This window comes from Capsicum annuum, chromosome 9 (assembly GCF_002878395.1).
Source record: "Capsicum annuum cultivar UCD-10X-F1 chromosome 9, UCD10Xv1.1, whole genome shotgun sequence".
NCBI classification, from domain to species: Eukaryota; Viridiplantae; Streptophyta; class Magnoliopsida; order Solanales; family Solanaceae; genus Capsicum; species Capsicum annuum.
The window spans coordinates 53,990,108-54,016,362 of NC_061119.1; the positions used below are offsets into that span (position 1 = coordinate 53,990,108).

Sequence of the window (26,255 nt, forward strand, 5' to 3'; positions counted from 1 at the left end):
CCAACAAGGTAAATCATAAAAGGAATCAAGAAAACCACTATGTGCCGGCCTTTTAGAAGATGATGGCTCCTCGGGAGGACGAGGAGCGACAGTTGAAGTGATATTTGTAGGTACGGCTAAATCAACTAAATCAGCATAGTGATTATATGATTTTTCTATATATTCATGCGCATTATCCATAGCCGTCCACAAATCAGGTTGTACTTGTTCAGAATCATTGTTAGTATTTATTTCTAAGTTAATATAAATAATAATACTAAAGTGGCACGTAGTATTATATTTCATGCACGGATTTAACATAGCATCAACCAAGTAAATAGGGGGAATCAGATTTTTTTTTAAAAAATTTAGTAAACATGACACAAACAGCTTCTTTACAACCTTCTTTATTTTTATATTCTTTGAGCAAACTATAAATATCGGCTATATATGCCAAAATATTACAAACAGTAGGATAGTAAGCACCGAAAAATTCAACCGTAGCTACATAATTTTTTTCTAAAAACTTAACAAGATCATTAATTACAACCCAATCAGAATCATGTAGTATGCAATCAGCAAAATCAGCAAATGAATCACACTATTGATTAAAACTTAAAAGTTAGTGTAATAGGAACTCTATATTTATAACAAGTTTTTCAAAAACCATACGTAGAATTCCATTTAATATCAATTTCCTTAGGCATCAATATCGGTGCAAGTCCATTTTCTTGACATTTAACTTTAAATTCTCTAATTCCTTTTCTTCGACTATTTCCTTGAATAAAACCAACAACAAGACGGATTTTTTCAATATAAAGCTCAAAAAACTCAAGATCATCTTTTACAATTAAATTATATATATGACATGCACACTTAATATGAAAAATTTCAGGTAACGGCGGAGATAACTTAGATTTTAATTTCGTTATAGCAGTCTTGTTGTTAGAAGCATTATCAAAAGCAATACATAAGATTTTATTTTCAATACCATAAAATTCGGCAACTTTAACAATAGAATCAACAATAAAATCTTCAGTATGTTTACGATCTTCATCACATAAAAAAACAAGAATACGTTTTTGCGTTATAAAATTACTATCCATCCAGTGACAAGTAACGGTTAAATAATTATTTTTATTTACAGCACTATCAAGATCAGAAGTTAGGGACAATCTACATTGAATATTTTTTAACAATATTGATAAATAAAAATAATATTGTGAATGAAGTCTAAAAACATCAGACCGACAAGCACTTCTAGAAATATCATTAAACATATGATTATAAATTGCTTGAATATAATGAATAAAAGCATCAGAAGAAGGAAAACTAAAAAGCAAATAACCCACAGCTACCATTTTAGCTATTTCTTCCCCGTCCCTCAATTTATTATACTTTTTTATTACTTGACTGGTTGTTGGGTTCATTTTAGTTTGCGTTGGCCCACCAACATCCCTACCACCACGTGCAATATTTAACTCTCTTTCGTGAGTATCACCTATATGTCTCATTAACGTACCCGTACCCCCTTACTTGCTTCGGCTTTTATGCTTATATATTTGTTGACAAATATTGCATTGCACCTCAGTATCTGATATACGTTCAAAAAATTGTCATGCAATACTAGTTGTTTTACGAGCTCTTGGGACACGGGGAGGACAGGGAGGAAAATTAACCGATTTAGATCTAACGTTAGCATTTCCTACTGCGGGTGTCTCACCAATATTTTCATCATCTTCGTCTAAATTAACCGCATCTACTTCATTTTTTTCTTCTATACCGTAATTTTTTTGAGCTTTTACATAATCCATATCGTGAGCACCTACACCTATTTCTTTCTCAAAAGGTGTACCAAGCGATACTAGAGGCTAAGACACAGGTATAACTGCTACTTGAAGTACCTCTACCGCTAGTAATTCGCTTTTTACTACCATTACCGCTTTCGAGATAATTTTTTAACACCTTTAGTAATGAGGTTTCTTAATTTATCCATAATATAAATTAAACTAAAAAAATTCAAAATACACAAATATAATAAAATTAAATATTCAACAATTAATACACTAAATAAAAATTAAACGTAAGAGATGGAACGACAATATCAAATTTTAGATGTATCCGAAGGTTACGACTTTAGAAACTTTCACTCATACTTTGTAATCGCAAAATAAAAAAAATTAAAATGAGCACTCTAGGAAATTAAATATATAAAATATTTGAGAATTGAGAATTGAGAATTGAGATTTGAGAGAATGAAAAATTGTGTGAAAAATAATTTGAAGGTGTAGGGTATTTATAATTTTTTTTGGGGATTAAAAAATATTTTAAATGTTTTTTTTTAATATAGGGTCCAAACGGAAGGACTATATAGCCGTTGGGCCAACTGCTAGTTTGACCTAAATCTCAAAAAAAAAAAAAATGACAATCGAACCTGGACCTGGCTTGGTCTGAGCCGAGTTAATCGGGCCCAATTAAAAAATTAAACCGGTCCGAAACTTGATACTCTACAGTCCATAAACTGATCGAATTGGGTCAAATCGATCAATTTTATTAAATAAACCGATTTGAGTTGGGTTGAGCTGGATCAACCCGGTTCGTTTGACAAGCCTATCTTAACCTAAAGAAGAGCTCATCGAGCTAGATGGACAAAAAAACATTAGACTATTTGTCAATCCCATGAAGAATATGAAAGAGAAAGTCAATAAAGTAACCTACGAGTTGTTATAAAGAAATGATGATGATACCTCAATTACTTGGTAACTTCTTCACGTGCGTCCATTGGAGCAAAAAAAATTAGCAAAATATCCATCTTTACTTGCTTAGGATGAAATTTATGATGCATATTAATATTTATAGAAGAATTTTTTAAATAGAGTTTATTTTTAGAATATTTTTTTAATTGAACATTGAAAGAAAATTATTAGTTAATTCGGTTATTATATATTTAGGAGTCTCGTGTATTTTAAAATATGTAGTAGAAAAGAAAATATTAATTAATTCTCCTATCATATATTTTAGGAATCTCATATATTTTAGAAGCCTAGTTAATATAATAAAAAAAATAATTAAATAATAAATTAAAAAAATAGTGAAAAGACAATTTTATCTAAAGAAAAATCTTCTAATAAATGGTAAAAAGTTCAAATTACTTTTCTAAAGGTTTCACACTTTTAATATATTATAGATATAGATTATATATTATACATATAGATTATAATTAAAAATATATTTTATTAAATTAATTTTATTAATAACTTTATAAAACTCTTGAACTATTAGTACTAATACAATTTAGAATGTTACATTTTAGAATGTGCGTTCACTCACTGATTCTCACAAGGGGCAGCTCCAATGTGCAACATTGTTACAGGGCAAGTGTTCATGTTGATACCGACAGCCTTAGCTCTTATGAGTTGTGTCTTCATTCTATTCTACATTTCCTTCACCTCCAATTTCTTCATTCATTCTCACCAAACCTTTTCATCCTTCAACACTTCATTGGTTGCAAACGCAAGTATTCAGAGACACACCCATCTCCAATTCAATGGTGAACCTGCAGAGGACAGCATGGGGAAGGAAGGTTTGTTCTCTCTCACTTTTCATTCAGAAGCGAAATGAATTGCTTTTTTTGTTAGTAATTATCAGAGTTTTCAGATACTCCTAGGAGCCTAAGTTGCTCGAACTCTTAAGATTGTGCTCTCATTTTTTGATTCCTTTTCTTTATTATATAAGATGATTGCAATGACAGATAGCAAATCAAAACATATACCCCTCATAGGTCCTCTAAACCCACAATTTAGGGTTTTCTTTAAGCAACTATTTAGAAACATTTTAGCATTACCACTATATCTCAGTACTTACATGTCGAAGGAGAATCCCAAGTTTTGATTATTTAAAGCACAATTTAAGTTGTTTATATGTATATGTAGGAGATAAGGCACAAGTACCCCATACTACACACAAAATCCCATTGACGTGCCTAAACTTTACTGGGGTCTTATCACCCCTAAACTCATTTTTATGTATTTCTGTGCTCCTTTTGTGCTGACATCACAGTCACGTCAGCACAAAAGGGGCACTAAAATATCCTGCTACTTGGCAGCCACATCAGCACAAAGGAAAGTTTAGGTGTCGCTGGGATTTTGGGTATACTTCTTGTTTTTTGGTGTGTGTGTATACTTGTGCCATAATAAAACCTTTGGCACCCGAGATTTCTGTTGCGAAATGTCCTCACAGCATTTACCGGTTTATTAGAGTCTCTGTCTAGGTTTATATTTTCTACTTTATCACGCCTGAAATGCAATCTTACTTTACTGGTGTTTAATACTCGGAAGCCTTCTATCTGGGAGACATGTTTTACAAACTACTATCGCGTTAATTGTTTTTGAATTTCCCCCGGGACCGTGAAAAAGGAGACCTTTCAAGAACTTACTGTTGCATTCATTTACAGAAATGGATAAGTAAACAAGATAACAATGTTAAGTTGGAACTGGAACTTGATAACGAATCTGGACCATTTTCTTGTTGTATCCTGTCACATTTATGTTGATTTATCATGGCCTGTAGGTAGATGTACCAGTTATCCACTGGTTTTATAAGTCATGCTAACACGGCAAAACCACTATCTTCGACCTAGTTTACCTTTGAACGATGAAATAGATTGTCATGTAATGCAACTGTGGATCCAACCATGTCATTTTGTCCTTCTTTAAGTTGTTTCTCTTTGCCATATTGATAAACATTTGTTTTTCTTAAGTATGACTTTTAGATAGGCTATTATCTGAATAGCTATATCCTATGAATGCTATAGTATCTACTGCAGATGCAATTGCTTTCAGCCCGATGATATTTCTGTCGTGATTGTCATTTTGGCAGGGTTTGTCAACCCTAATTACTGTCTTGTCTGAGATTTATCACTCATTTTCTGGATCTAGAAATGGCTGGCTTTTATTTTCAGGAAACCATGTGAATGAAAATGAGGTATTCCATGACAGAGATGCCTTTATGGACAACTACAAAGAAATGAATAGGAGCTTGAAGATATATGTTTATCCTCACCAAAAGGGTGATCCCTTTTCCAATGCACTCTTACCCGTTGATTTTGAGCCAAGTGGAAACTATGCAAGCGAAAGTTACTTCAAGAAAGTTCTCGCGATGAGCCATTTCATTACAAAGGATCCTTCCAATGCCGATCTGTTCTTTCTACCTTTCTCAATTGCACGATTGCGACACGATCCACGTGTGGGGATCGGTGGTATTAAAGACTTCATAAAAAACTACATCTTCAATATTAGTCACGAGTACCCTTACTGGAACCGAACCAATGGGGCGGACCATTTCTATGTTGCCTGTCATTCTATTGGTCGTTTTGCCTTGGAGAAAGTAATTGATGTTAAAATCAACGCGATCCAAGTTGTGTGTTCTTCAAGTTATTTCGTATCAGCATATATTCCTCATAAAGATGCATCCTTGCCGCAGATTTGGCCAAGGCTAGGTGGTAACCCAAATCTTGAACCTTATAAAAGGTCTGCTGAGTCCTTTCTAATTCATAACTTATTTTCATGCGTGTGTTTCAGATATGGAACTACTTCATGTTAATATCAAAATTATGAACTGTTGGTTAATAACTACATGGAATCCTACAAGATAAGTTTGTAAATCTTGTCATATAATCTTGGAAAAATTTTACTGGCATTCATCATATGGCATTCTTTCTAAGGTCGTGCTATTAAACCTTAATAGATTGTATGCCTGCATGTGAAACCTGCAGATTGACTTGCCTTGTATTGAAATCTGTTCATAGAGCTTCAAAGTAATCAAATCCATTATCCAACTAGAGGTTTTTATAGTTTTTAAACTTCCCATTTCCATGTCTTAATATGGTCTATGTTGTTTAGCCTTTTCAGTTATTCCTTATGGTCATTTTGGCTTTTCTGGATATTGGAAACCCCTTGGTGTTCCCCATATCGGTACAAATATCCCTGTTACATATTAAAGAAAATTGTTAGATGTGGACATCACACCAGAGCCTAAAGAGATATTTGTGCCATCAATTATAATAACCATCCCCATATGTTACTTGGTCTTGGGCAGTTTGCTGAGCCTGTGAGGTTATCCAACATAGTGGGATCAATTTCAGATAAGTTTAAGTTTATTTGGCAGGACGTGTTTTTTGATAACATAATGAATTTCATAGAATGCATCAAGAAGATGCAAAAATTACTGAGCATAGAAAAGTAAAAGACGTTGTTAGCTCTATTAAAATAGGCTAATCTAAGTTAAGGAACTAACAAAGTCCACAAAAGCTTCAGGGGAATTCACGGGGTAGAAACTGCTCCAGCTACAGAGAGTTGTTAAAATTCTAGCCTTAAGAATGTATTTGGAAGAACTTGTGAGAGTCAGGGATACTTCTGTTCATGGTCCTGCCCATTTGATACAACTTCAAAAACTAGATGAAGAATCCTGGTCCTGCACCATCACGAAAATGCTTTGTGATGTAATATACACACACTGCTGCCACCATATAAGCACTATTTGACTCAAATGTCAGATATCTCTGACAAGAATGTAGCTGTGGAAGAAAAAAGAAGCAGTGGAGGTGAGAATCATGGGAAAATGGAGAAGATACGGGACTCTAATGAAGCAAAGGGAAAGTCTTATGGCTATGAGATATTCTAAACTCTGCAGTTGATCTTTTTTCCCAAAAAATTCCATTACACAGGCAGAATGGAGAAAGGGATAGTGGGAATCGAACTCTCACCTATTTTTGTGGAAGAGGCCTACTAATACCCCTAGACTATTAGCCTTGGTGGTCTGAAGTTGATTTTAAATGATAATATAAGGGCTTAGGTAGAAAAGAGGAGATGAAAAAAATACTAAATGTAGAAATTATTGAATAGAGATGTATTATTAAGTATATCTTAACAAGATTTGATTTACATTATTCGGCTCTTGGTTAAACCCAGTATTCCTGTTCTTGAATAAGTACTTCAAATTTCTTATGCCGATGGTTTGATTACTCACCCACATATCTGCAAATTGTTTGATGAGAGAGAGATTTACCCAAAAGTTGGTTGATGGTAATTACATAGTTTGTTTTTCTGCTCTCGACTACCACCACTTGAAAAACTTTTTTTTTTTTTTCAAGTTCCAGCTAAATGTATGGCCAACCGCTAGCTAAAACAACCTAATAGAAATTTAAAATTCAAAATAACAGATTCATCCTAAACCTAAGCAACGTAGTATGCTAAAAAGTCACGGCAACAAATTTCAACAGAAGCTTTTAAATGAATATATTATTCATAACTTTGTTTGCCATGTTGAGGGCTTGATGTGGAGGAAGGACGGCATTCTTGATGTAGAGAAATTCATTTTGTTAGTTACCCAACAAAAAAAAATAACACTCATTTTGCTGCATGCTTTCAGGGAAAAACTGGGATTTTTTGGTGGATCACTGAATTCTCCTGTACGTGAAAAGCTTCTCGAGTGGTGGGGAAATGATTCCGACATCTTTGTGCACTTTGGTCGCCTTGAAAGATCTTATGCCGAAGAGCTTATTAATAGCAAATTCTGCCTTCATGTGAAAGGCTATGAAGTCAACACTGCTCGCATTGCTGATGCCTTGTTTTATGGCTGTGTACCTGTGATCATTGCCAACCATTATGATCTTCCATTTGCAGACATATTAGATTGGAAACATTTTTCCGTCATCGTTACCACTCTAGACATCCCTCTATTGAAGAAAATCCTTCAAGGCATAACTCAACAGGAGTACTTAGTATTGCAAAGCAATGTTTTCAAGGTAAGAGAACACTTCCAATGGCATGTTTCTCCTGTTGATTTTGATGCCTTTTATATGGTTGTGTATGAGTTATGGTTAAGGAGAAGTTCCTTAAGGCTTCATTGAATGTTTTACCATATCACATCTTGATTTTGTATATTAATCCCATTTCATTGAATGTTTTACCATATCACATCTTGATTTTGTATATTAATCCCATTTTTCATAGGGGTTCTAATGAACCCTTCTTTAAGGTACCTTTCCGAGCACAACCTAGGACACTATACAACATAACATATCAGCAGAACAAAAATTAGGTGAATTTTTGGAAGTACCAATTGAAACAAATATTGAATTCTTAGCAACTCTTGACAAGTAATAATGAGTTGCTCGTCAAAGAACAAAAGAATGCATGTATATAAAGTAAAAATATATTCGAACTTGAGAAATGCTCAAAAGGTAATTGGTAAATTGTTACTGCTGGACAGTGGTAGTTGCCCGTTATGTACTTATGTACTATTCCAGGATTTGGACCAGAATCCTTAATTCGGGGAGATAAAAGTTTTAGTAGTTAATGAATGGCTTCTTGTTCTTTGGTGACCATGCAAATTTATAGTACTACTTTACGAGGTTTTGGTTTGCCAGGGGTGAAATAAGTTTGAGTAGAGAAAGGACGACCGTAGGCTAAATTGCATTGCATTTTACTAGAAATCAAATGTGAGTGAATGTTGAATGAATTTGGTTTTCAATAAGTAGGAATTATCCGGGGAGTTTCTTGATTTTGAATGACAAAGGAAGAAATTCAAGTTGGCTAAGTAATGTAAAATTAGTAAGGATGGTTCTTGGAATGTACCGCAGAATCTGCAACTGGAAATCAATGGAACATCCATTGTACGAAATCCTCAGTCAAGTTGCTCAATTTTTTCACCCACTTCTCTGCCTCGTTTGGCCTTTTGATCTTTTTGACCCCCATGGTGACCCTGAAGTCATGCGCGAGAATGTGATCAGTCCCAATAGGGTTTCGAAGCGTTTGCGTGCCATAAGCTTTTTGAAGATGTTCTATCAATCACAGTTGCAACAAAAGACTTCACCCTTCCAAGCATCTGATTCCATTTTTGTAATAACTCAATGCTCAATATATGTCAACCAAAATTACAGGAACGATTATGCAAAGACTTTTGTCAACCCCATTGCACAATGAATTGGCAAGGACTTTTATCTCCCCATCCTCGAATGATAAGCGTGGCTAGAACGGAATACGTAAGGCTTATCTGTAAAATAAAGAGAATATCAATGTTTGGAGAACAAATAAAAAGTTTATTGTATTGTTTAAGGTTGAGAAAATGGTTAAATACCCCCAACTTTTACCCCAAATCCCAACTATACAGTTATACTTTGGGAACCTGAATTATTTTAAAATGAAATTATTACCCCTCCAACGCTGACATGGCAAGAGTGTGTTTCACTCTCTTTAAAGAGAGTAAGAGAGTGAGAACGAGAATATTTCTTCTTCCTCTTCTTCTTCCTCTTCCTGTTACTCCTCCTCCTCCTCCCCCTCCCTCCTCTTCCTCCTCCTCCTCCTCCTCTTCTTCCTCTTCCTCTTCTTCTTCCTCCTCCTCCTCCTCCTCCTCCTCAATTAATTTTTTTTCTTCTTTTTCAATGGCATCCAAGAACTCATTAATGACATTTCTTTTTATTTTCTTCTTCAACAATGGCATCCAAGAACTCGAATTACGTGAGAATGTTGAATCAACTCCTCCTCCTCCTCCTCAATTAATTTTTTTTTTTCTTCTTCAATGGCATCCAAGAACTCATTAATGACATTTCTTTTTATTTTCTTCTTCAACAATGGCATCCAAGAACTCGAATTACGTGAGAATGTTGAATCAATTCAGATTGGAAAATAAAGTCATCAAAATTTTGAATTTTCTGGCGCCATCATTGTCGCGATGCCATTTTGTGAAAATTGAATATTTTTTGGACATTAATTGTTGATTTGATTTTGATAAGATTACATATCGTGTGAATTCCATATGATTCATTATGCCATTGAATAGGAAGAAGAAGATGTTGATGATGTGGCATGATGTGGAATTAATTTTTTATAGTAAAAAAATGATATATGACGTGAAATTACGTGGCATGACACGTGGCAGCGCGTGTAGACCACAAGTCAAAATAAAATCTGGGTATGAGCTTTTAGAGGGGTATATATTCCACTTTAAAATAATTCAGGAATAATAATTTCATTTTAAAATAGTTCAGGAGGTCATAGGACCCTTTCAAAATATAAATGTGTAGTTGAAATTTTGGGTAAAATTTGAGGGTATTTGACCATTTTCTCACGTTTGATTCCAGATGATTTATAATTAGAGAGAAATTCCTATTGGTACGGTACAGTAAATGGCGTGTAGCCAATGAAAGGGTTCCTAGAGAGAGCCCATATAGTACTATAACTAATATAACTAATGATGTAATGTCATGTGTCCTATCCATTATAGTGTCAGCCATTATCTTCTGTTTGGATTAGTCAGATACACTGCGCATCCGCATCTAACATTCCTGATGTCTTTATCCGCTATCCTTCCTTTACACGTCATCCTAGTCCTTCAAACATAGGCATTACCTTCAAATGGTGCATCCTTCGATATGATCCAAGGTGAAAGGGCCGCCAACTATGTTGTTCTCATTGTTCACCATAGATTACTCGCTCATGAAAGGTCTCCCTACTCCGTTTTGCAATCCTCAAGGACCTTTACCCAATACATAGCTATTTGTATAATTAATAAAAGTTAAAAAAAAGCTTAGTTGAATATATCGCTAGAACTAGAATAGGAATAAACCGATAATGCAGAGGCTAAAAGGCTACTTTCTCTTATTTGGTTCATGTGATAAAATGGGATGTTCCAGGATTAAGTTTGAAATCAAATTTATTTTTTAATTAATTAAAAATTTATATAAACGAGTTATTTTAACTAGTGGTTCCAACAAACCATGTTATTCAATAAATTGAAGTGACTCACATATCTATACATACATAATAATCTCATACCAAGTAGGAAGTAATGCACTTCAACACTCAAAACAACTCCTTTCAATAATCTTAACGTCCGGTATAATCTCACTTGCAAATAGCTGAAAAGGTGTAACGAAGGGGAAAGGGGAATTTTATTGATAGAATGGACGATAATCATAAACATTGGAGTAGGTATTCATGGAAAAAACAAAAGGAAAATAGGAAAGGGAGGTTCCTGAGTGTTAAAACTTTAGCTAAGAAAATAAAATACAAGTTCTTCCATGCCCTGCTATCTACTGGTTGCTTCCTTTTTATAGCTCAAGTTATGTGTAGCTCTAACCATGCTCCCATTTACAATCTGCTAGTCTTTTGGTGGCCCGTCCAGGTCCAACTCTTGAGTAGAGTTCATAACAAAAGGTACCTGAAATAGCCACTTTCTTTTTATTTGTAAAGTTGATCCAAAACTGAACTTTCAGTTTGATGGATTCCTTTTTGTTTCTTATTAATTTCATGTCTGGTATTCGTTTTTGAGGCCCCAGCTATTTCTTCTAATTTGTGTTACGTAAGGCTTATTAAAAGGTTTGAATCCAAAACTTCTGATTAAAAATATAGAGAGATTTATCTCTTCAATCACAACCCTTTGTAATCCTGTTTGGTGACTAGATGAAACATCTAATAATACTACGCATCAATAAACGCCCAATTAGCCATTATTATAAACATATTTTGTATGCAAAGATGTATACTCTTTATGTTTATCTTAATCCTTAGGATTTAGACTTCATGACAAATGGAATACAATAAGGTCGTGAAGTTCAATTCAAGTTGTCCCAAAAATTTTTTGGGCATTTATAATAAAATGCTGAATTGTCTGAGGGGCCTTGTTCCTCAGCATTTTATGCCCTTGGTCCATCTGAGGAACCAGGTCCCTCAGATAATAGTTGCTGCACATTTGCCTTCAGCTGAGAGATCTCAGCATCACGTGTGGCCACTGCCACACTCTTTTCATCCAACTCTCCACTCAGGCGCTCCTGAACATCCAACAACCCAGACACTTGGGACTTGGTCCCAACCTTCCCTCCGACATACTCATTATCGCTCAACATGGTCATAGTGAACATTTGCTTAGCAGACCCTTGAACTCCCCCCCCCACACTCGATTTTGAAATGCTTGAACACATTAGTGAGGAAGTACCACAGGTAGGTCCATGCTTTCCATCTTTAATATGCAACACTTTAAACAAATGCTCAAGGATCAAACTTGCTTAGAGCTTCATGAAAAATAGATCTACTGTAGAGCCAACTGTTTGTTTCTCTAGACGGGGCAGTAATACTTTGCTAACAAATTCAAAGAGCATTTGCAATTCTCCTTATAAAAATTTCTTCCTAACACCAGTTTGGAATTTCCATTGACCTTAGAAGCAGACTGAACAAAAGAAAGTGAGGGTCGCTTATCTCAAACTGATCTGATCCCATCCACAGGCACGCCGAGAGTTTTTCCAAGTGACACTTCATCTAGAAATATTTTGAATCCATTCTCCCTTCTACTGCGACTTTATGCATCCTCAACAAACGTCATCATGAAGAAGAAGTCCTTGACTTCATCTTTATAGACTATGGGCACACGAGTTTCAAAGAGATGCAACCATTACTGGTGTTCCACACATTGAATTAGTTAATTCATCTTGGTTCATCATGAACTCTGAAGTTAAATACTCTTTCAACCAGCACCTTTTGAGATTCGAGGATCAAGTTCCTCTCCTTCCTGGTGAGACTAGGAATAACCGCTTTAACTTCTCTTCTCTTAGATAAGAAACCTGGCCCCTTACCACCTGACCAGTTTCCTCAGACTCCTGTGGTTCAACCTCAGTACCAGGTTGATAATGCTCAAATTACACTCTTGGATAAGTGTAGCGGACGTCGTCAATAGATTTACCCAGCAAAGAGTCGAGGTCAAATTCACAAGGAACAATGTAAGTGGCGATCGAGTAAACTCGAAATGAAAGTAACTTCCTAAATTCAAACCTAAGGTACAAGTAATTCGGGGGTTTATTTGAAGGTTTTCTAAGATATAATAATTTTTGAGCTTTTAGAATACTAACTCGAGGCTAAGAATAACTAGAGTGTGGTCAATTAGGAACGGATCTTGGGGTTATGCCATTCTAGGTGTGAACTCATGCATGCATAATTAGGAATTTATCCAAATTTAGCTAGGAGTCATGGATAGGCTAGATTTTGAGGTATTGGTGTCAATCTTTTAATAAAATACCAAATTTCACAAATGTATTCTTTTGAATATCTCATAAGTGTAACAATTTCACCAATCTATTGCCTCAACTAACATCCTAATTTCTAACAGATGCTATTAAATGAAATAATTCAAGTTATTGTTTACATTTATTCCTCATCCATACCCCTTCTTTCAAGGATGATATGGATTCAAAGGTAATTGGGGTTTGCAACTCCCATTTCTTAGTTAAAACATGGAATAAATGCAAAACCCATAACAAATAGCTAATTAGAAAGATAAATAAACAACACTCATGCACTAATCACAACCTATTCAAGCATAACCCCGAGAGGAAGAATTAGCTACTTATAAAGATAGAAAGTAAAGATATACCAAAATTTTCATCAAATTGATCCATGACAAATAAAGAGAATGCAAATCCAAACTTTAAATTTCAATGAATCTTCAATGAAAATCGCTAATCCTTCGCTTAGGAATCACTCTAATGTCTTCTTAGCACAAGAGTAGTGCAGTAATGTTCAAAGCTAAAAGATAGATGAAAGATAAGATGAAATATAATGAAAATGATCTAAAACCCCCAATTTAAGCCCCAATTCCATATTTTTCAAATATTACAAAAATGCTACTTTACTCTTGATTTGCTTGAGTAGATCCAAAGCAGATGGGGAGAAAATGGAAAGCAAATCCAAAGCAGATGCAAAGCAGATAGCTCTTTCTTTTTACATTTGACCTCTTATTGACTTAAACGACTTGCTCATCTTCTCTTTTCACCCGTTACTTGCATAAATGAGCAATAAGTATGAGATTAACATCAAGTCAACAAAAAAGCATGGTAATTTAAGTTTAAAAGGTGCTAGCAAGTCGTTAAATTGACGACTTATCAACCCTCAAAACTTAAACTATTGTGTGTCCTCAAGCAATTAATTTAATGAGATAGGGTATTTAAACAAATCCACCAAAAAGAAAGCTATACTAAAGGACTAAGCTAACAAAGCGCTAAAAATACTTTCCAAACATGTCATGGCAACAAGTAAACTAATTTTTTTTCAATATGCACATATTTATGAAGCAAGGATGCAAGTTTGTATCAAATAAACCTTTCAAATAAACAAAGAATCTCAAGAGGTGAAACAAAATCTTTAAAGATTATCTCAATCTTCACAATGCAACTTACCTCTCCCATTTACCTAAATCGATAGTAAGACTTTACCCTCTACCCAAAAGCACCGATTCCGCTCACATGCAAGATTTAGCTCCACATATACAAGATATTTCTTAAAGGAGCTCAAATAATGAAAGAATTCACACTCACTCTCTCAAAGGAATTCAAATACACTGAGTAGAATCATAGGCTTGCCCTTTGTGTTTCTTTCCACTAATATAAACTTACCTAGTTTGGAATCACCGAGGTCTTGCGGGTTTAGATGAAGGTTTAAGGTGCTATATGGATCAAGTGACTAAAAGACCTCCTTCAATGCAATAGCTTATCCCCTTCTACCCTAAAATTTTTTAAACTATCCACCTCATTCGCCTTCAAAACATTTCCTATGCTTCCCTTAACTTTTTGCTTAGCATTTACCAAACAATTCAAAGCTATTATTTTCTTTCTTCACTTCTTTGACTTTTTCAAGGCCTTTCTAACTTTATGCTCTTCTTAGCCCCTCATTTGTCTCATTTCTCTTCACATTCTATGGGTTAGGCTATACAACTTTATATCAAGCATGTCTCTTGTCTTTTAAGCACATAATTTGACAACCTTACACACATTTTTGGCTCATCTTAGCATATCACATTCTTCCTTCCAAACTTGGAGTTTGAACCATCCTTACATTATTCTCCCAAATAAACCCCCCAAACTTAGTCTTTCACCTATAGTTCAATATTTCAAATCATTCAATGCATCAAATGAGGTTAAGTGCCAAAAGAAAGATTTTCAAAAGGGTTTAGGTGTTCTAGCAAGGTTATCATTACAAAAGGAAAGGAAAACGGGCAAAAATGCTCAAAGGGGTTAACTAGGGAACGATGTTAGGTGGGAATTTGGCTATGTGACGGGTCAAAAATGGCCTCGGGTCATTCTCCAAACTAAGTTTACCTAGGATTTTGCATTGAATATACTCGGGATAAGTTCTAGACTACACGAATGTACAAAAATTATTCAAAAATCTCACCACACATGACATCGTACTCATTGAGCAAAAAGTTAATCTCCCAACCAATTTGAGAAATTTGAGCTTAATATGTTACTCCGAGTCAAAGACTCATCCATGTAATGAGAGATCCGAATATGAGATTTAATGGTCTCACTCAAAAGAGAGCTAAAAAACATCCTTGTTCTTTTTCAAAAAGAAAACTATATTTTTTTTTCTCAAAATCATTTCATTCCTTACCAATGACATTTTGAAAGTATTTTCAAACTTTTGCTTATTCCTAATCAACTAAAAAGACTAGATACTTCACCTAAGGATGTTGCCTGGTCATCCATCATGGGTGAACTATCACACGGTTCGACAAACAAACTAAACTAAAATAAAAACAAAAGATCAAGGCATAGAGAAAATAAAATTTTGCTTCTTAGGAAAGAACCGAGTTTTAAAGAAAATCCTTGGAGTTTATTGTATGCGTATATACAAAAGGCGACAAAAATAGTGTGCATAACATCATCCGAATACACCATCAATACAATACAATCAGAATCGGATATCACATTCATAATAAGCACATGAAACAAGCCTGACAAGGGAAATACTTGGCATATTTATCCATATGCCCAAGAAGGTCCAATCCAAATCAATGTCAATAGTAAAGAACAAGCCTCCCGAGGGCTAAAGTAAAGAAGAGCATCAAATATAAAGCAAGGTTCCTCGCCCCCACTAAAATTCATTGCATTGTCCCCAATGTAAATATAATATAAGAGTAGAAGAGGGTAAAGACTCCCTGTGGCGTATTAGGCGCTCGGGTCCATGTCAATAGATGGTCATGTTGCCTTACTAGGAGCCTCGTTAGACTGGGCTCTTCTAATCGGGTCCACTACCAAAGGCATTTCATCATCATCTCGGGAGCTAGAAGGTTTGCACCTCTAGGCCTTATTGGACTATTCTAGAAGCCAATATTTTACCCTTTTTAGTTGTAGCTTCTACCTTGCCCTTATCCGAGCATGAGTCTTCTTAGTATCCAATGGAAAATGTTCCTTGGAGATATACCTATGAAAAAGGAAAATACCAAAACCAAAGCAAAGGAGAAATGATAAAACATGTTTTTGTGATTTTCATATATGTATAAAGAAAATAAAACTAAAGAAAAATGAAGGTGGATGCAAGGTAACTTCATCATTACAACTCATGGGACTTGTTTGTCACAACACTCAACTCTTTGAACTCGATATCATTAGTCCTTCTTCACCTATCGCACATTTAACTCACTAAATATTCATGGGACTAATAGAAATACAAACAATCCTATACCCTTAAGAATGGTGTCACCCGATCAATCATAGGGCAAGGCAAGCATTAATGTCTCCTGGGTTACTCAGACTTTACCCGAGAATGCTATGATAAGCACATTTACCGATCAAACCATGGACACAACAATTATCAATAATTTCAACCAAAACAGATTGTTCAACATTTAAGATCAATTAAACTCAAAACTATGTTTTAAAATGATCATCTAACGACCTAAGAAAGTTCACATTAACCATTACAAGCATATAAGATATTTCTCTCTTATTGATATTTCAACAAACACATGGTGCGCATAAAAGGTAAAATCTTGAAGAATAGAATAAAAACATATGTGAGCAAGCTCAATGCACCAATTTATCACCAAACGCACCATTTATACTCAAACAAAACCAATTTGGTCACCCATCCCTCAACTAAGAAAATAAATAACAAGTGGATGTTTCGTCAAACACATAGTATGCATTAGTGTATGGAAGCAAGAATTTTCAATTGAGCATGTAAAACAAGGCATACGTTAAAAAATTTTCATCCCAACAATCATATTCTACCAAATTAAGCTCAAATGAATTAAATTTTGTTGGAACCCTTAGGGGTTGCACCACACAGTAAGAGACTAGGTCCCTCAATGTCAATCACAGACAAAATATAAAAAAAGAACCAAGAAGTAGGAAATAGTGCAGGAAGAGTAAAGACATAAGAATTTTTATGTGAAAACCTAGGAAGGGAAAAACCACGGTTTGTCCTCACAAGCTCCTCCAAATCTACTATAATTAAACTCTTGATTATAGTCTTTACTGAACCTAACTCTAGGTTCTTTTCGCTAGTAGTAACACTACTACAAGCCCATCTTGGTAACTCTACCAAGGACCCTCTCTATTAGTAAGCTCTAATCAGTGTCAGACTTGGGTAACTCTACCTAAGCAACTCTCTCAACAAGAAAACACTACTCTTATAGCATGAGTAGTTCAGTTACAAATAAGCACTCAAGAATACTCACTCACTCTTTAAGCATACTACAAAGATAAGAACATGAGCAATGATTGAGTAGTCTTGAAATAGAGTTTTTTATACCTCTCTTCACTCTTTAGAATTAGCAAAAACCCGTTTAATGAAGAGGCGTCTCTTCCCTTTTATAGTTGAGTGATGATTAGGGCGAAGAGATCATTGGACCAGCTATCTAAGTCAGTACAAAATAGCACCTGCAAGTTCATTACACAAAAGGATAAAACTGTGCAGATGACGTATGCCAGCTGTATTGTAACTTACACGTTCAGGGACCTGGTTCCTTGCAGTTCAGCTGCTCATCATAAAACCTAAATATAGAAATTTTCTCCTTTTTTATGATGACAAACCAAACCATAAAATTTGAGCATCAGTGCATATTCATCACATTTAATCAGTGTGATTACCACCTGAATATGAATATTTCCCTTATCATCATGCTTTCTCCATCATAAAACATAGGGACCTGGTCCCTTGTTGTCATCTTGTAGCAAAAACTTCTAAGCACTACTGAGCACATTTGTGCATTTCCCCTATCAACATGACTCCATCCCTTTATTCATCTATTCAACATCTATTCCCCCTGTCGGTATGCCATTAAAGTCTGCAACTCAATTCTTGGTCCTGGTCTCTACTATATGAACTCCAGTATTCCCCCTTTTTAGCATTATTGAAAAGTAAGAACAGTAAACAAAGAGTAAATTAAGCACAAATTAGTTAACTCATGTACACTGGGCCAACACTAACATGAAGAATAACTTTGCAATATAAAGAGAACAATTGTAACACACAAAGCAAAGATTCATTCATTCATAATAGTTAGTACCAGTACAGTAAGCTGAAATTATCACTATAAAAATAGTTATCCTTAAAGACATTATAAGAACCAGGATATGAAACTGACACAAGGTTTATGAGAGAATGAGGATAACGGGGTTCAAGTAGAGGGAGTGTTGGGTGAAAGGACTTAAGCGGTATCTCTATTTTTATATTTTCAGTAATGTGAGCATCCAATAATTATTTGGTAAGGTCCTTTACTTTAGCATTCAGTCCTTGAATTTCACTAATCAGTTCCACCACTTTCATTTTAAGATCTGCAATTTTTGCTTCTTTTGGGACTACTGCTCATTTTTCAATGACAGTTGTTCTCGTCTTGGAACCAGGTCCCTTAGAATCTTTTATTTTCTTGACCGTTTTGTGTTTCTCACTACTTTGAGCATCGATACTAGAATTTCACTCAGAGGAACCGGTCCTCTCGGTAACATGAACTTACTCTCTTCTTTCAGCTGCAACTATAGCAATTTCTGAATTTATGTCCGCCCTACCTTCAACCTCTACAACTTCAATATTTTCGTTTTTTCTCTGCTGCAGCAGTTTTCATGAGCTTTCTTCTTTTCATGGTTGAAGTCTTGTTGGAAACTTTCATCATTTTCTTTTTCTTCTACTTCCCTTTAGTTTCTTCACAGTCCATTTCAGGAGCACTTCATCCTGATTTTCCTCATTCTTTTCAAGTGGTGGTAACAATGTGTCTTCTCCTCCATTTGCTTTATCAATAACACCTCGATTTGAATCCTCTATCTTGATTGAGTGAGCATAAATTTCTTGAGTTGAGGAAGGTTCAATCTGGAACTAACTCATTTAGATATTTTAAATTTTTATAAATATGACTGGTGAGTGGGAAATTAAATGGGAACAATTGGATTTGATAAGGAAAGTCAATTTTGCACAATAGGAAGAAGAATGAGTAAAGATATAATATGGTAGTTTAGTGCAGTGTCTGTTGTCAATAAAAGAGGTCACTTTTGAAATAATATGTCTAAACTTATTAGATGTGACCCTAAATTTTGTAGAAAAGAAATGATTGTTTTCATAGAGAAGAAACTATACAAGGTCTATTTAGACAGCATTTTATGATCGTTATTAGAGCGTCCTGTATAAGCACTAACCTGAGAGATGGGACCAGGTCCCTCTTCTTTGAGTGAATCTTCAAGTTCATGCTTGTCACAGTTGTTCGCTTTCAGAGTTGTTCCCATGGGTGTATACCTGCAAGGGTATGGTACTGAGTTAGACTAATATGCACTCACTTTATCAAGGATACCTGTCTCCTTAGCATAGCCTATTTTTATGGTGAGACACTAATTCACATGAAGGGTCAGGTTACTTTGATCAATCTTGCTTCAGTCTTTCTGCCTCTGCACACCCTTTTTGTTCCACAACCTGTTCTTAATGTAGGTCTGAGGTCCAGGCCCCTGAGAGTTTTATCATGACCTTTTTTCTTGATCTTAGTCTTGAGATGGGATCAATGACTTACATTTTGCGTCATTACTATTCTCATCTGCTTCCTCCAACCTTTTTCTCATTATTTTTACTATCATCAACCCCTTCTTAAAAAAAACACAGTATCCTTCTTGTCATGGGGATCTTCAATTGCATTTTGCCATGGATCAGGTGTTTTGAAATCAGCTATTTCACTTGAGACATTTCCATCTTGAAGTGTCTTAACAAAAAGAAAATATAGTCAGACTTTCAACATTGAACTAGTTGATTACTCATTTTTTATGATCATTCTTGACTGCAATTCTCTTCCTCATACCTGAGACCATAATCACTTGTCCGATTTGGGAACCCACTTGAGTTTGAGATCCCAGTAGGAAGACAAAGGTGTGATCAAATCCTTTTTGGCCTATCTAGGTAGTGAATTCCTTTTCACAATTCTGTAAGGCTTAAGATCCTTAGAATGTGCATTCCCTTGCTGAATATATCTGGAACCACTCATTCTAGCTCTAGTCAAGCTCTGACAATCTTCCCTTGTGTGCCCATCTCTTCCACAATGAGTGCATAGAGTCTTATGAACCTTGTTCTTAGCATTATGAGCAGCCATCCTTTGAGACCCATGAAGTTGGGTTCCTTCTTGATAACCAAGACCCTTCCCATTGTTACAACCTTGATTAGTCAAGTTAGAAAGGATCTGAGAATATGTAGTCAATTGTAGGGATATTTTAAGTTCGTTCCTTAAACAGACCAGGTTCCTTTCTAACTCCTCATTTTTCTAAAGTGCAGTCATGAGAAGCCTTTGAGAATCCTCCAGTTTTTCTTCAAGCTCAACCTGAAACTTTGAGACGTCCTTCTTCCCTTTACATTTAGAAACATCTTCTTTCTCCAGTAGACTTACCAAACTCAGATTTTTAAGTTTCAATTTAGCAACATGTTGCTCAGTTTTTGATATTTGGAGAGTCAAAGCTATCAGCTCAAGCTCCTGATCTTCTATCCTTTTTTCTAGAGCATTATTTTGCCCTATATCACAGGCACTATTAGTTTTTTCCAGTTGATTAACTAAGCTTAAATTTTTAGATTTCAACTTAGTAACTTGCTCTTCAGTTTTAGATATTGAGAGAGTTAGAGCAATTAACTCAAGCTCTTAACTTTTCACGTTTTCTTCCGGAGCATTTTTTCATTAGTCATTTCACACATAGAATCAATCAACACATTTGCAAGATTTTTTATTTTTCTAGCAGAGTAATTCTCTAAGTTTTTTTGTTAATGTTAGAGAGTGTTACCTCATCTTCTTCTTAATCTTCAGTGTTTGCCATAAAATCAAACAAGGTATCAAAGCTTACTTTATCATCCTTCAGTGCAACCATTGAAACATATGTAGACTTCTCAGTTTCATCTGATTCACTGGAGGAGTCACCCCAACTAGCTAAAGCTTGATTAGCTGAAAAATCAATTGCAACTTGTCTTCTTGATTTTATAGGAACCTGGTCCTTGTGTCTTCCCTTTTCACCTCCAGTGTTGAGGTGATCCTAGTACTCCATCTTGTATATTGGGCAGTCCTTGATAAAATGCTAGGGACGTCCATATTTGTTACATACCTAAATATTATTTCTCTTATTGTTGTTGCTTTTTCTTCTTTGGAACTGACTACTTCTTTTCATTGCTCTGACTTTTCTATTTGCCAAATAGGCAACATCAGTCTCTTCTTCACTTGAGTCATGCTTTGAAGCCTTCAATGTCAGAGATCTTTCCTTTTTGAATTCTTTTTTCTCTAGCTCTTGTTGCTTCTTGAGCTCATGAGTCTTTAGATTTCCAATCAGTTCATCCTTGGTAAGGTTCTTCAGATTTCTTGCATCAGATATAGCATCCACTTTGCTCTCCCAGGATTTTGGAAGGACACCAAGAATTTTTCTCACTTGCTTATATACTGGAATTACTTCTCCTAAGCAGTGAAGCTCGTTAGTGATAGAAATGAATCTTATATGCATTTCTTGGATAATTTTTTTTCATAGTGAAGGTTTCATACTGAGTAGTCAGCCTGTCTACTTTTGAATCCTTCACATCAGTAGTACCTTCATAAGCAGTCCTCAAACGATCAAAGATTTTTCTTTTTGCATTTTCACAGGCAGAAATTCTGTTATACTCAACAAGCCCTATACCACAAACCAACAGTTTCTTAGCCTTATAGTTCTTTTCGATTTTTTTTCTAACTTCATCATTGAACTCCCTCCTGCTTTTGACAACCATTCTTGTCGCATCCCCTTCTTTGACTTCTTTTACAGGAATATAAGGACCATCAAGAATAATGTTCATCAATTTACTATCCTCAGCCACGATGAAGTCAAACATCCTAGTTTTCCACCACTCATAATACTGTCCATTGAATCTTGGTGGTTTATTTGTAGATTGCCCTTCTTGTAGATTAGGTTGAACAACCATTCTAACCAAGACATACTAGGTGTGAACCTTTTAGAGTGACCAGGCTCTGATACTAATTATTGGACCCCTTAGGGGTTTCACCACATAGTAAGGGATCAGGTCCCTCAATGTCAATCACAGGAAAAATACGCAAAAAGAACCAAAAAGTAAGAAATAATATAGGAAGAGTAAAGATACAAGAATTTTTATGTAGAAACCTAGGAAGGAAAAAACTTCAACTTGCCGTCACAAGCGTCTCCAAATCCACTATAATCAAACTCTTGATTACAGTCTTCACTGAACCTAACTTTAGGTTGTTTTTGCTAGTAGTAACTCTACTACAACTCATCTTGGTAACTTTACCAAGGACCCTCTCTACTGATTAGCTCTAATCAGTGTCAAACTTAGGTAACTTTACCTAAGCAACTCTCTCAACGAGAAAACACTACTCTTATGACATGAGTAGTTCAGTTACAAATCAGTACTCAAGGAAACTCACTCACTCTTTAAGCATACTACAAAGATAAAAACATAAGTAATGCTTGAGCAGTCTTGAAATAAAGTTTTTCCTGCCTCTCTTCACTCTTTAGAATTGGCGAAAACCCATTTGATGAAGGGGTGTCTCTTCCCTTTTATAGTTGAGTGATGATTAGGGCTGAGAGATCATTGGACCAACTATCCAAGTTAGTACAAAGTAGCACCTGCAAGTTTGTTACACAAGAGGACAAAACTGTACAGATGACGTGCACCAGCTGTACTGTACCTTGCATGTCCAGGGACCTGGTCTAGTTCAGCTGCTCATAATCAAAACTACATATAGTAAATTTAAACCAAAAGAATCTATGGAATGTGGTCATCATTTGTACTTTAAAGCAAATTCTCAAGATAATTTAACAAAAGATCATACCTTGTAAGCTTACTTAAGAGAGGAAAATGATGAAAGAAAAGTCCAATATACTTATCCTAGATTTCATTCTTGAGATAGAAACTTTAGAGTTTTAATTGAGGTTGAAAACAAGTGAAATTTCTTCTGCAAATCGGCTAAAATAATAGGCCATGTATGAGTAACATTGCTGGACCTGTGCCTGGACTGCTCAAGCAGTTCCAGTGCAGGTCAAACCAATGTTTGCCCTGCTCTCATGCATTCAAATAAGCGTGTATTGTTCCTGGACTGCTGCAGCATATCCAGTGCAGGTCCAGGCAGTATTTTTGCCACCAGTTGTGTCCAAAATGAGCTTGGGATTCGCTTAGACTTCTACAGCATGTACCGCGCATGTCGAGACAGTATAGTTACTATTAAGCAGCGTTCCAGGTGCTCTTAACCTAAGCCTGGACTTCTCAAGCATGTCTAGCGCAGGTCCAAGCTGGTACAACCATTTTTAGAGCAAAATTTCATCTCGGTATTGGCTCGAGGCATAGTTTTGAGCCCCCAAACCTTCCTTCACCCCTTCCAACTTATGTTATCACCTGGAAACACCCCAAAACAAGTTGGAATTAGTATAAAAAACACTAGAAAACATCAATAAAAAATCTTTGGGTTGCCTCCCAAGAAACGTCATAGTTAAAGTCGCGGCACGTCATTATTTAGTCATCGTTTATGTCTCCACTTAGAGGATTTAAATCATTGGCAAAACTTTAGATCAACATATATTTGAGGCACTTGGGTCAAATATAAGTACGCAACGATACTAGTTTTATCGCGTCACTTTGAAGACTTCAACCTATTACCCAACTTCATATCAAACTTTCGAGTAGGCTCGCTGGGTATTGGTGAGAACACCAATAAATCACTAGTTAGACATCGAATTTTGCACTTCTTAAACTTTAAGTTAGGGATATCATTTTGCCCTTTTGGAATGATAAACTCCAAAATGTTGGGATTTTGTTTCTCGTCTCCAAAATTCTTCATTTGCTCAAGTGGTTTGAATTCCATCATGTACGCCAAGCATAGCGTTGAAAAGTGGTTGGAATGAGGTCGTCTTCCTATTTTTGGAGTTGCATTCATCTTAACATTCTCATCCCAAAATGAACTAAAGATTTCACGAAGGATTTGCTTGGCTTATTCATGCAACTCTAGTATCATTTCCTTAATTTTGGCATCCTTCATTAGTTTTGGTTCAGTTGGTTGACAAATCACTAGGAAGTCTTCAACATCAAGCTCACCATCATCTTCATTGGAAACCGCTTTAACATAATCATGTATATTCATTTGACTTTGGGCATTACATGCTTGGATTCTTGCATTCAATTCGATTTCCAATCTTTGGGTGGTCATTTCAAATTTAATCCATACTTTACATCGCTTAACATGAAACTTGAGGGCTTCGTTCACCATTAGTAACACACTATCAAGTTGACCCTTATGGATTTCAAGTTGTTGAGTTTGAGTCATGAGCCATTCTTGACTCACGATTTCTTCCTTATCAAATTTTTCGTTACTTTGAGACTCAATAATCTCTTGCAAAGTCCTTCCATAGAAAATTCGATATTTTCAAAAACTTCATCATCACCATATTAGAATAAGTCCCTCCATTTATCCAAGACTCTTCTATATTTTTCATTCCTCTCCACCGTGTCCTTCAACATGTCCTCTACTTGCTTTCTTGGAGAGTCTGAAATTTCTTCTTCTTCTTCTAGTTGAGTCATTTTTTTATTTTGGTAACTTTTGTTTGAGTCGTCACACATTTTTGGCTCAGCCACATAACTTGATATCTCTTCTTCATTAACCTCATTTTGAAGATTGGGCATATTCATGGCACTTGAAAGATTGGCATCCTCACCCACTTCTTCTTCTTTTTCACTTTCCTTTCTAAATTCCGCCATGGATTGATGCAAGAGATGCATGTCCACCCTCATTTTAGTCACCCAATCCAAGATAGTTAGAAGCATTTCTTTAATGTCTTTGTATTCGACACGTTGTTCTTCCTTTGTCACATCATGAGACCTATCAAACTCATAAGAAGAACTAGCATTTTCGTTAGCATAACTAGGGGAGGGGCATTTGGAAAATCACTCCAATGTCCATCTCGATCATCACATAAAGAACAATCATACTCCTAATAGGATTGAGATCGTGCACACAACTCTTTTCGGGAAGCGTATTTATAATTTTGCCAAAAGTGGAGTCCACCACAATATTGATATGGATCATCAAGATACGATTTGCAACCACCAAACTCATTTTCATTCCATTATACCATAATTTCAAGTAGACAAAAACAAAAATTCTATCTAACACAAGAAAGAAAAGAAAATCACAAATACATATTCACAAGTTTGAATCAAAGCAAGCTAAAATTCCAAACTAACTCAATATGCCAAATTATTTTCCGGCAACGTGCCATTTTTTATAACGCTCAGATTACACTCTTGGATAGGTATAACAAGCGTAATCAACATATTTACCCAACAAAAAGTCGGGGTCGAATCCACAGGGAACAACATGTGTGGTGATCGATTAAGCTCAAAATAAAAGTAACTTGCTAAATTCAAACCTAAGATACAAGTAATTTGGGAGTTTGTTTGAACATTTTCTAAGATATAACAAATTCTAAGTTCTTAGAATACTAAATCGTGGCAAAGAATAATTAGAATGTGATCAATTAGGAGCGGGTCTTGGGGTTATGCCATTCTAGGTATGAACTCATGCATGCGTAATTGAGAATTTATCTAAATTTAGCTAGGAGTCATTGATAGGCTAGATTTAGAGGTATTGATGTCAATCTATCAATAATACACCAAATTTCACAAATAGGTTCTTTCGAACACCTCATAAGCAGAGGCGGGTGCACCCGCTAGCCTCGAGAAAAACTTTTTATATATAAGTTGTATATTAATATATATATATATATATCAGGTGTTGTGTTAAATATATGTCGTGCACCCCCAAAACCAATTGGCTTGGCTGATAAGATGGTTATGCATGCTAGTTAAATTCTTTTTCATTGCGTGATGATTCGGGTTCGGAGCCCAACAACAACATTTCTCTATTGCTCTTTTTTTTCAAATACACTGTCTGTTTGTTGTTTTCTGTGTTTGGAATTTAAATGCAAATACACACACATACATACA

General features: G+C 35.5%; 1 protein-coding gene across 3 annotated transcripts in view; it reads left to right on the forward strand.

The window, feature by feature from the left end:
• The first annotated feature begins 3,270 nt into the window (after positions 1-3,270).
• The window catches only part of LOC107842781 (probable glycosyltransferase At5g03795), a 24,293-nt gene continuing 1,308 nt past the window's right edge, over positions 3,271-26,255 (forward strand). Inside the window, exons 1-3 of one of the 3 annotated variants that reach the window (XM_016686804.2) lie at positions 3,271-3,562; positions 4,940-5,507; positions 7,408-7,950. In XM_016686804.2, the coding sequence (XP_016542290.1) occupies positions 3,334-3,562; positions 4,940-5,507; positions 7,408-7,888 (1,278 nt within the window). In that variant the 5' untranslated portion in view covers positions 3,271-3,333 and the 3' untranslated portion in view covers positions 7,889-7,950. Of the gene's footprint in view, positions 3,563-4,857; positions 5,508-7,407; positions 7,951-26,255 lie in introns of those variants that run through there. The other 2 variants (XM_016686805.2, XM_047396793.1) reach the window with 2 other exon arrangements.